The sequence below is a fragment of the Rattus rattus genome, chromosome 7 (genome assembly GCF_011064425.1).
Source record: "Rattus rattus isolate New Zealand chromosome 7, Rrattus_CSIRO_v1, whole genome shotgun sequence".
Lineage (NCBI taxonomy): Eukaryota > Metazoa > Chordata > Mammalia > Rodentia > Muridae > Rattus > Rattus rattus.
The window spans coordinates 85595119-85605782 of record NC_046160.1 but is presented as its reverse complement, the minus strand read 5'-3'; the positions used below and the strand labels follow the sequence as shown (position 1 = coordinate 85605782).

General features: G+C 43.3%; 1 protein-coding gene across 3 annotated transcripts in view; it reads right to left on the bottom strand.

Annotated features, from left to right (window-relative positions):
- Daam1 (dishevelled associated activator of morphogenesis 1) overlaps nt 1–10664 on the bottom strand; it is a 160678-nt gene that overhangs the window by 51111 nt on the left and 98903 nt on the right. For all 3 annotated transcript variants that reach the window (XM_032907909.1, XM_032907911.1, XM_032907910.1), the window contains exon 4: nt 1011–1082. In XM_032907909.1, the coding sequence (XP_032763800.1) occupies nt 1011–1082 (72 nt within the window). The remainder of the gene's footprint in view (nt 1–1010; nt 1083–10664) is intronic.

Sequence of the window (10664 nt, the reverse complement as noted above, 5' to 3'; positions counted from 1 at the left end):
ACCCTAGAAAGATAATGCCTCAGGCCTAATGAAGAAGCATTTCAAAGCTTTGTCGGGTGTCTGACACATGAAGGAAGGCAAAGTCACACAACCTAATAGCTTTGTGATGTCCTGGGGAAGACTTTAGATTAGGAACCAAACCATTAAAGTATAGTCCACTCAAGAACACTGCAAAAAAAGCTGTCTGGGGAAAGGAGGAAGCAAGGAATTTGAAGAAGGTCCCATGCAGGCATATCGAAAACCCTAAAACTCAAGGCTAAGCCAACCCTAGACACAAAAGTCACTAAAGGACAAATTAATAGAACTTCCCATATCCAATGAAAGGAAAATCCACACTACTTAGTACTTCTCCACTCAGGGCAGGGAATTCATTAACTTAGCGTTTAGACATCAAACAATGCCAACTTAATTACACCCAGAGACAATCTGCCTGACAGCTCCTTTTTCCTAATAATCAGGAAGAACTCACAAACAACCTCTACGTGTAAGAAATGGTGAATGGCTCTAAATTATCATTGCTTGGGTGGATGCACAGAGAAGTCCCTGTCAGTCATCAGAACTCCCCCATTCTGTTAGCTTATCCACACTGACAGCGATGTCACCATTTCCTCACTGCTGGGGCAGCAGTGTATGGAATGGGATTTGGTGGATATGGACACTACTGTTGGACAATCCTACCGTCCACAGGAGTGCTGCAAAGCTCCCGATATATCAGTCACAGCCAAGGCGAGTTCAACTTGAGTACGAGCCACATTTCAAATGACATTTCCTCTTATAACATTAAAATCAAGCATGCTTTAGTGTGTGTAGATTCTACTTAAAACACTCTAGAAAAGTCACTTCGCTAGGCAACAGTCCAACTCCTCGTCCCCAACACCTCAAACACTGAGTGTTCGGAATGGAATTGGAAAGGTAACAGCATTCAGAAGGTCTTACTCAATCAAGCTTGTTGTGCAACTGTGTACTCTGCACTCTCTTTTAGACTGTCTCAGAATGTAATTTATACTTACAGCAGCCATGGAATTGAGCTGATCAATGTAGAACTCGGGCCAACTTGTTGCTCCCTTGTTTTCTTCCTGGTCCTACAATAAAGAAAAGAACAAAACAGAGTAAGAAAAAAATAAAAAGGTAATATGTTGCCAGAGGCCCATGCAGGGCAACACGGCTGATGGGATCAGGATGGCGGTCTGCAAAGTCACTAGAATACAGGAGACGCTTTTTTAAAGTATTGGGTCATCTACTTGGGTAGGATGGTCTTCCCAATCCACATAAGGGGATGGGGGTAGAGACGAGCTAAAGTTTCACATGTGACAAAAAGACACACTCTAGCCACTGAGGAAGGGAGCGTACATGGGAACTGAGTTCACACCAGGGAGTAACGTACTTCCTTCAGGGACATAATGATACTGAGAAGGATGTGACACAGCTATATGTGACCCAAGAGTGAAGGAGGCTGGCTTTAATAGTGACCAGAGACATGGCCAGCTGGTGACTAGGTTTTTCCCATCAGTTATTCAGATTCCAGCAGACATTAAACATTGTGAAGTAGGATTTCATTTGATGTGGCTGAAAGTAGGTTATTGACTCTGGATGGAGGTAATCAGAGGACATGGGTCAGTCCCAGGCAGTTCTCCTGCTGAGCTCGCTCAGGAGCTTTGTTAGAGAATAGAGTGTGTCTCTGCTAAAAAGAACTGAAACCCAAAACCACCTCAGCTAGATGTGTCCCACAACCCAGGCTGACCTGGAGCCAAAACAGCTGGGGCATGTGTGGGTGGAGCTCGCTGACACGGCTCAACCTCACCTCCCACAGCATCTGTCAGCTGTAGTCTCTGCTGCACAGATGCATGGCGTGCTTGGTTTCCAGGATCTCTGCTGTGCTGAGAGACACTCACTTACACAGGGCTGTGGGACAGCATCTCAGTGGGTTTCCATCTTTGCACCCCGGGAGCATCCTGATAGAATGGGTTATCCTAGGAGAAGACGCTGCCGGGGTCACACACAGCTGTATGATGCTCAAGGAGTCATTGCTGGCTTCAGTTAGTCTCAGCAGCCCATACATGCACATGCATGCATGCACCTTGTATGCACACACACACACACACACACACACACACACACACACACACACACACACACACACACACACACACACACAAAGTCCTCGGAGAGTGATTTCTAGGAGGAACTTTTAATTTTAGGCTTAGACCTTATCTCTAAAAATCCCTCCCTTTCTCCATCTTTCCATAACCCAGACTGGCCTCAACCGTAGAATCAACTGCAGAACGACTTGGTTTCCCAGCACTCAGATTATAGCTATGAGCCAGTGTTATGCACACACCTACCCTGTCTCTAGGCTTCCACTTCCAAGTGGGTCTACTTAGGCATCATAAAAGAAATATAGTTCAAAACTATTTTCAAGTAGTTATAATAAGAAGGAAAATGGCTGTTTACAGGGCCACCCGAGTGGGCAGCAGGGGACGCAGAGCTGGATGAGGAGGGCCACGGGTACAGCAGTGGCTTTGAAGTGGGGCAGGATTACACTCTTGTGATTTAAAAACATTCAGAAAGCCTGATGAGTTTTAAGAACGGCTCTTGGTTATAATTTAAAATGTAAATAAAAGAGCTAGAGTGGCAGTATAAATGCTGAACCCAGCTTTCCTCTTAAAAGAAGCATTAAAATTAGCAAAACCCTGCTGTTACCAATGTATTTAACAAGCCAAAACCTTCAGTGATATTCAATGGTATCTGAACCTATAAAATGAAATAGAAGGTGCCAGATCTTTCTATTCTCCCCAAACCAGGGCAAACTTCCAAAGCAAACAAAATCAAGTCCTATGTCCAAAGTTCCACAAAAGCCTGTCTGTTGTAAGCTCCACAGTCCTGGATACAAAACAGATTATTTTAGAAACTGGAGACTAGTACATAGAAGGAACACTTTGCACTTTTGAAATGTCTGAATAATACTAACAGTTAAGAGTAGACACTGTAGTCAAACGAGACCCTTTTCACTTCTGATGTCTCGGTGCTGAGGAAAATTATACATGCCACGTGTATGAACGCACTGGTTGATACTGCTCTGGGAGTAGGAGGCAGGGGGATTCTTGGAGCTCTTCCCTTTGGCAATGCATCTCCAACTGCCCGTGCAGTCCTGGTCCTTTACACAGAAGGATGCAGTGGTAGCCAGATGGCATGCAAGTCTGAGTCTGTGCTCCCGTGTGAATGCTAAAGTCTCTAGTCTTCACTGAGAAGTCAGAAAGAAACCAACTCTTCTGGCGGGAGCTGGAGGGAAGAGAGTGAACATCCTATACCATAGCCTGGACCCTGAGACACGCCAAGGGGAAGACACTTCTAAGTCGTGCACTCTTCCTGACAGCACGTGTGTCCTTGCTAAAGGGAAAGTGTGCGTCCTGTGCCTCTGACATTATCCTCTGGGCCAGCTGTCTCAGTTCTGGTTCCTTCTAGGGAAGAAGCACGTAAGACATCAAGACTGTAGATACACCGCGTGCACTGGAACCCACAGCAATACTGAGCACTGCCACAGCTCATCAGGTACCAGACCTTGTTCTAAACACCGTCTCCTCCTTCAGTCTGCTTCATGATTCATAGTAAATGTGAGCACATTGTTCTGACCAAAGAAGAAAGGGGACAAGGAAAGACCAAGCCACAGTACTGAAGGGCGTGGAAAGGGTACTGGGAGAGGATCAGGGCACATTCTCTCCTAAGCTTAGACATGAAGCGCCTCATGAGCCATGGACGACAAACGCAAGCCTGCCTTTCATTCTTAGCCATTTCACTGTAGGAGAACCAGGATACAGCAGCAGACAAACAAATGTCACCTTTCCCTAAACTTTACTGCAACTTCTGCCACATGTGACATTTCCGAATGCTGGTTCTACGGTCTGATGTCTCGCTCCATGTCACCTCTATTTGGCTCTCTATGCACTTTTTGAGGAACTCCGTAGTCCCTCCTTGTGCCTAATGTATACTTACCTGTGCACAGAGAGTGTCTGAAAAGCTTCTCTCTAGCCTGTCCCTTCCATCATCCGTCCCAAATACAGGTGGTCTTAGCTTCTAACCCCACGGCTCTGGACACTGGGACTGCAGAGGAGCACCTCCCCCAATTACTCAGCTAAGCCTCTCTCTCCCTTTTCCCTTCTCTAATCCCACGACATTTCTCTAAGCAACAATATTAACTTATTATTGTCTGTGAAAAAGAGAGGTTTTTTTCCTCTCAAGATGTTCCTCTTTTAAGACGTAGTCAGGTATGGCAGCTCACATTTATAATCCTAGCACACGGGAAACTGAAGCAAGAAGATGGGAAGTTTGAAACTAACCTGGGCATTGTAGCAAGATCTATTTAAAAACAAAATAAGCCCTCAAGACAGGTTATTGATCACAGTTCGTGACACTGAGAAGTTCCCCTAAGTAAATACAAATCCTGGATTCATATTAAATGTTCATTTTAGTTTACCCAAAGAAGGGACAATTCATGTTAAGATCTCCTTTTGTGTCCTAGGTAGCTTTAACGGTCAACTGGACACAATCTGGGAATAATCACCATAGAACCTCAGTTGAGGAATTCCCTAGATCAAACTGGCCTGTGGGGCATCTTTGGGGGACTGCCTTGCTTGTTAACTGACTGGGGATGACTCAGGCCACTGTGGGCAGCATATTTTCTGGGCATGTGGTCCTAGGCTGTACAAGGAAACCAGCTGAGAATAAGCCTTCAGGCAGGCTTCTTCTGTTTCCTGCTGTGCCTCTGTGTGATGGCTAGCATTGTATTTTAGGTTTAAATTACTGTGCTTAAGAGATCTATAGATCAAAAGTGCCTCTAACCTGTAAGCCCCACTTGCCCAGGGACAGCTAATGTCTGGAATGCTGGGGGCTGACGTTCACGTAAGATAACAAACCTTGTCCTTTTGCTTCTGTACAGAAGCTTGGTTGCCCTCAATTGCACAGAATGTGTGCTTGATGACACGTAGACAGGAGGTATGTACTCTCAAGGGCTTTTTCTTTATAAGCTACTAAATAATATAATTCAGCACCATACTCTGATGGGCAGCTCCAGTCTCGGGTATGGCCTTGGCCAGTAGCCACAGTCCTAGCCAGCACTTAATAAAGCCTTTTATTTATTAAAATTTATTCATGGTCGTAGAGAATCTCAGACAATGCAGACCCATACTGCCTCTTTGGCTGTGGAATGTGTTACTTGGTCAGAGGTAATGCTCTGTGGACAGTGAGCAGGCATCCAAGCTCCTGCTTGATTGAGTTCTTGTCTCAACTACCCTCATTGATGACTGTAGTCTAAATTGAAATGACTGTACTATGTCATGGTATTTGACGTAGTAGCAGAATGAAAATAGAACCCGAAACACTTTCATTAATGGAAATTATCTTTAGAAGTTCTGCTAAATAATTAGACCACAAACAAGTGTCTGCATTTATTAAATTCTCTGGTTTTTGTTTGGTTTTGGGAATATTTACATCTGCCACTTATTTTTCGAGAGATGGAGTGATGGGAAGGCCACCTGAAGATGGAATTCTAGACTTCCTTTTTATTGGCTCAGCTGACTCAGTGTGGGTGAGTGTGACTATACCGGGGGCTATTTTCCTTTTCTGAACACTAGGAGAGGTCAGAATGTTTCTGACGTTACTAAAAGCTCTAAGAGTGACAGTGAGACATCATGGGGGTGCAACCTCTACTGTACTTAATGCCAAACCTCAACTTCTAACATCAATAACTTGAAAAAATTAGCACTGTCCAGTGAATCAGTGGCAGAACTACTCATTGTCAACAGTCAGTCCAACTGTCACTCAATAGCCACCCAAGTCTGTGCTGTCTTGCCATTTACTACTCTTCCTCCTGTTTCATTAGGGGGCCTTCAAAGAGAGATAGCAGGATACTAATGGCAGAGGTTTCCTACTGGACATAGCTCGCCTCTGACACTCTGCCTTTACCTCCAGCCTGAAAGGACTATAAATCTAGATACTTTAGGAGGTGAAGATGTCCTTTCTAAGCTCGTTTCATCTCCAAATGGTACATTTTCATTCAAATCTCAGGTCAGTGGCGAGGAATCTTCCTCCATTCATTTTAAAATGCAGAAGTAACTTTGTTTTTCTCAACATCACTTTGCACAGAGAGTCGTTTGGCTTTGCTGCTTAGCTTCACTCACTCTGGGATAAGCACAAGTTTGCATCTTAGACTTGTCCTTCACTAGCACCTCCACCTTGACTGTGTTCTAGACATGGAGGTGAGACAGCCATCCCCGAGGCTTGCTGCAGGACTTTGCTTTCGCATGACTGCCTCTCAATAGTGTCATTGTGAGGCCCTAAAACCACAAATCCAATACAAACCGGAACTCTGGAAAAAGTGCACACAGAACAAGTTCAGTAAATGTGAGCTGTGAGGATCATCTGGACACTGTCTAACTGGAGCCGTTCTTAGCCCTTATTATGAGACTGAACAACAAAGGATCGATCGAGTACATTTTGGCATTAACCATTCAAACAGAGAAGTCTACTAGCCTTTGAAATTGAGTTAAATATACTTTCAGAAATGTAGTCTATACTGTACACTAACAATTATGTGGGTATGTGTCACAAAAGTTTTCATTGCCTCACTTTATAGCAAACAATTAAAGGGGGACAGATATATGGAGAAGAAGAGGCATGAACACATTCCTTTCGTGGCAGCTGAAGTTTTTTCTATCTATAAATAGAATTCAAAGTAGAATCACAAAATTAAGTATATGTAAATTTCTTTGAAATTATTTTAGGATCCTTTAGGAAGATTGAATCCCAAATGATAAAATACAAGTGCTATATATTAGAATTTTCTATAAGATGTTCTCACTAAGGCTCAGAATAAGCTTTGCAAAAGGATAATCAGTTGTGAATGGCATGGTCTACAGTTGTTCCCCATAACACCAAGCACAGGCTGAAGCAACATTTATTCAGCCAATTAAAGCCATAACTCTGCAAGTTAACTGCCAAAAACCGAGAAGGTTCTTAGATAATATATGTTAAGGAAAAAAGACACTTTCCCCTGTCTAGAGTGGCTGAAACACCTTACCATGTACAATGCTATGATTGTGTCAATGAGGGAGGAAATAGGTTAAAGTGTAATCAAGAACTGCAACCAAGGGATGTGTCAGAGTAGGTGAAGTAAATTTACCCCAATGGCTTCCGTTGTGCAGGAAAGGTGACTGAAGAAAACAGTTTATTCCTGTGTAAAGGCAATGCCATTAGAAACAAAGGATTAAGACAACGCCTCATTTAATGAATAGCCACCTTCTTGCATGAAATTGTCATTATTTCTAATTTCATGAACCTTGTTCTACAGACTAATGAATATAGTGGATGCTAAGTAACCCATCTTGTGTCTAGAATTTTTAACAGAAAACTGGGCAGAAAAGGACAGATGGATTCTATAAGTCTGTCTCCATGATCCAGGAGTCTGAGAAAACTCAAACGAATGACGACGAGTTGGTGGCAGTGTTGAGAGCAGGTCCAGGGAACAGATGGAAACGGGTACACTAGGTAACTTTGCAGCCTGTCTCTTCCACCTTAAGACGAGTCTCAGTGGCACCTTCTCAGGACACGCCAGTATGTGGGCCAACCAGCAGCAAAGGGTCAGCAAACTGCTCTAAAAGGCCGACAGGTGTCTCTCAGGCTACGTACAGGACATGGTCACTGCTGCGCCTCTGCCTTGTGTGAGAGGAAAGCAGCCATAACAGAAACAGAAACACATGGGAAGTGCCACGTTCAGTAATGGCTTCTTTACAAAAACAGCCAAGTTGACAGAGGTGGCACACTTGTCGACATCTGTGCTGGCTGGGACCTAACACAGCTTTCAAGAGGGCTGAAGCCATCAAAATCCTAACATGGTCACCAATTACATTCCATGCCTTCTCCCCTCCCTGACACTGCTTTACCTCTGCAATATCGGCTGAAGTTAGGATTGACTCAGGAAGTGTTTGGAACCTGTCAATGTTTCTAGAGAAGCATTATCTACATGCATATACAGTCTACTCCCACGCCAAACTCATCATTCTCTGAAAAAGTTCCATCCGACTTTTACAAATGGTATAGTCGGAGCTTCTGGCACTGAAGACTCATAGAACATCTTAGAAAAGGGCCATGGAAAGAAAGGCTGCAACAGCTAGAGGACCAGTACATCTGCTATGAGATTGTGTTTCCAAGAAATGACAGGGAGGCTGAATGCATGATACTACACCAATATGGCTGCCTGAAAAAGATCTGAACAATGCAAATACCAAGAGCTATGGCACCAGGGTGGGTAGAAGTCTCATCATACCCCATCCTTAGACAGAGAACTCCTGGCAACTGATGACTGCTGAGACAAGGGGGTTGAGTTTTTCTAGGAGTTTCTTAGTTGTCTATTGCTGTGAAGAGACACAATGTATAAATGAAAGCATTTAACTGAGGGCTTGCTTACAGTTTCAGGGGTTAGTCAGTCCCTGACCATCTTGGCAATAAGCAAGTAGGTGTGGTGCTGGAGAGTAGCTGAGGGCTTACATCTTATCCACAAGAGAACCACACTGGACTTGGTGTGAGCTTTTCAGACCACAAAGCCCTCCTCCAGGGCTACACCTCCCCCAACAAGACCACACTTTCTAATGCTTTCTGAGTAGCCATCACTGGAAACCAAGCATCCAAATATACGAGCCAAGGGGGCCATTCTTATTCAAACCACAACAAGGGATGAATCTCATAACTGGTTAGCCAGTATCAAGTTGTCAGTCCTGAAATCATACATACATACATACATACATATACACATACACTCATAGTGGACTGTACTTATATATTTATGTAATATGCATGTATGTATATATGTGTGTATGTATATACATGTACATATGTATGTATTTATTTGTAACCACAATAATCAAAGAAAAGAGGCCATCGATTTGAGAAAGAATAATGGGGGAGGATAGAAGAGCTGGAGGGAGGAAATGATGTAATTATAGTTTAATTACAATTACAAAAAATAAAAACACATTTTATAGAAAAATAAACCCAAGCTGGAACATAGTGTAGCATCATTAGCTCTTTTACGCTCTTATACATACCCCCAATTCTTCCTATTTGCTCTTCTTGTTGAGAAGAGGACTAAGAGGTTCTCAAAGCTGGGCTTCCTGGACAGTTGCTTCCTTTGGTCCTTACAATACCTGCCTTCAACTCGTAGCCATGAACAAAATGTATACTCTATATGAAGCTTGCCAAGGACAGACAGTCAACTTCAGGAAATAATCTCTCCACTGTCATGTTACAAGATACTCATATGGTCACTGTTATTCCCAGCCCTGTTATATTTTTTGACCACTGCCACAATTACACATCAAGTACATCTGTTACCAAAATCCGGTTGGACCCACACACAGGATGATTACAGAACAGTGGCTTTGCCATCTGCCAGGAAGCCAGCACCTCCTCAGCCTCAGAACACCAGTCATTCTTCTGAAAAGAACCAGGATGACTTGTGAAGACGACTTTCAGAATGCTATAAAATGTCTGCAGGCTTTTAAGGAAAGCCCATAGAATTATTTGTGTGGTCTTTGACCCTAAAGACACCCTAATGGAGTTCCTCTCATTGTGTCCCCTTGTAAACTTAATAAAAGGTGACTGATCACTATAAGAAGGGGATCAGAATCATGCCATCTTTTGGAAACAGCACTCAAACGAGCTGAACCCACAGATATTTATTTGTAACTTGAGGCATTTGCTGGCCTTACTCTTGCCTCTTGGGAACAGCCTGGAGAAAGCCTAATCTTTCCCACCAATAATGACCCAGCAGGTATTTAAACAATTTGAGTAAGTGACTGTACTTCCACAGGTATCTTCTCTATTGGCTGCATAGCACTGTTTATCTTCCTCAGTCATAGTTAATCACATGCTTTCCATAAGGCCTTCTGACTTGCTCGCCCATTGCCCATTGTTTGCAGAGAGGACTCCCACAGATCTATTTCCATGGAAGGGCTCTTCTCACATATTTATATCAACAATGGACCACTCAGAGCAGTCTCTAAGAAGATTTCTGATCAGAATCTCTCCAAGAGGAAACAGAACAGGCCCCTGCACTCCTGACAGTCCCAGTAACAACATTTAGTACTAAAAAAGAAAGACTGTGTATAAAGTAGAGAACATGATGGCCTATGTTTTATCAGGATTTTTTTTTTTTTTTTTTGGAAACAAAAGAGGCCATATACTACACATGCAAGTGGTTTATTTTGAGAATGAAGATGCTTTGTCTCTAAAACAGAAATCTTATGTTAGCAGAATCAAGCATGGGCGACAACTGCCACAGCTAAATCTTGGACAAGACACCGTGAGAAGTGTGAGCAGCGGTGGAATGTTTTTCTGGCTTCTGCTTTCTCTGCTCTTCTGTACAAAATGCCTCTTAATACACCAAAGGGATGTCTTCTAGGCTCATAAGAACACTTCTTCAGACCCTAGAACCTCACCCCTTCCCTTCTCTGGTATCTAGTAGAAAAGTCCAGTAGAGCCCAGATAACGTTCTCACCTTCCCACAGAGCCTCTGGCTAACTTGTCCTGTACTCCCAAATAAAACAGTCTTAAAGACCTCACATAAATCTGAATAAAATGTCAGCATGAACTGCTATCAAAGGTTTTACTGAGCT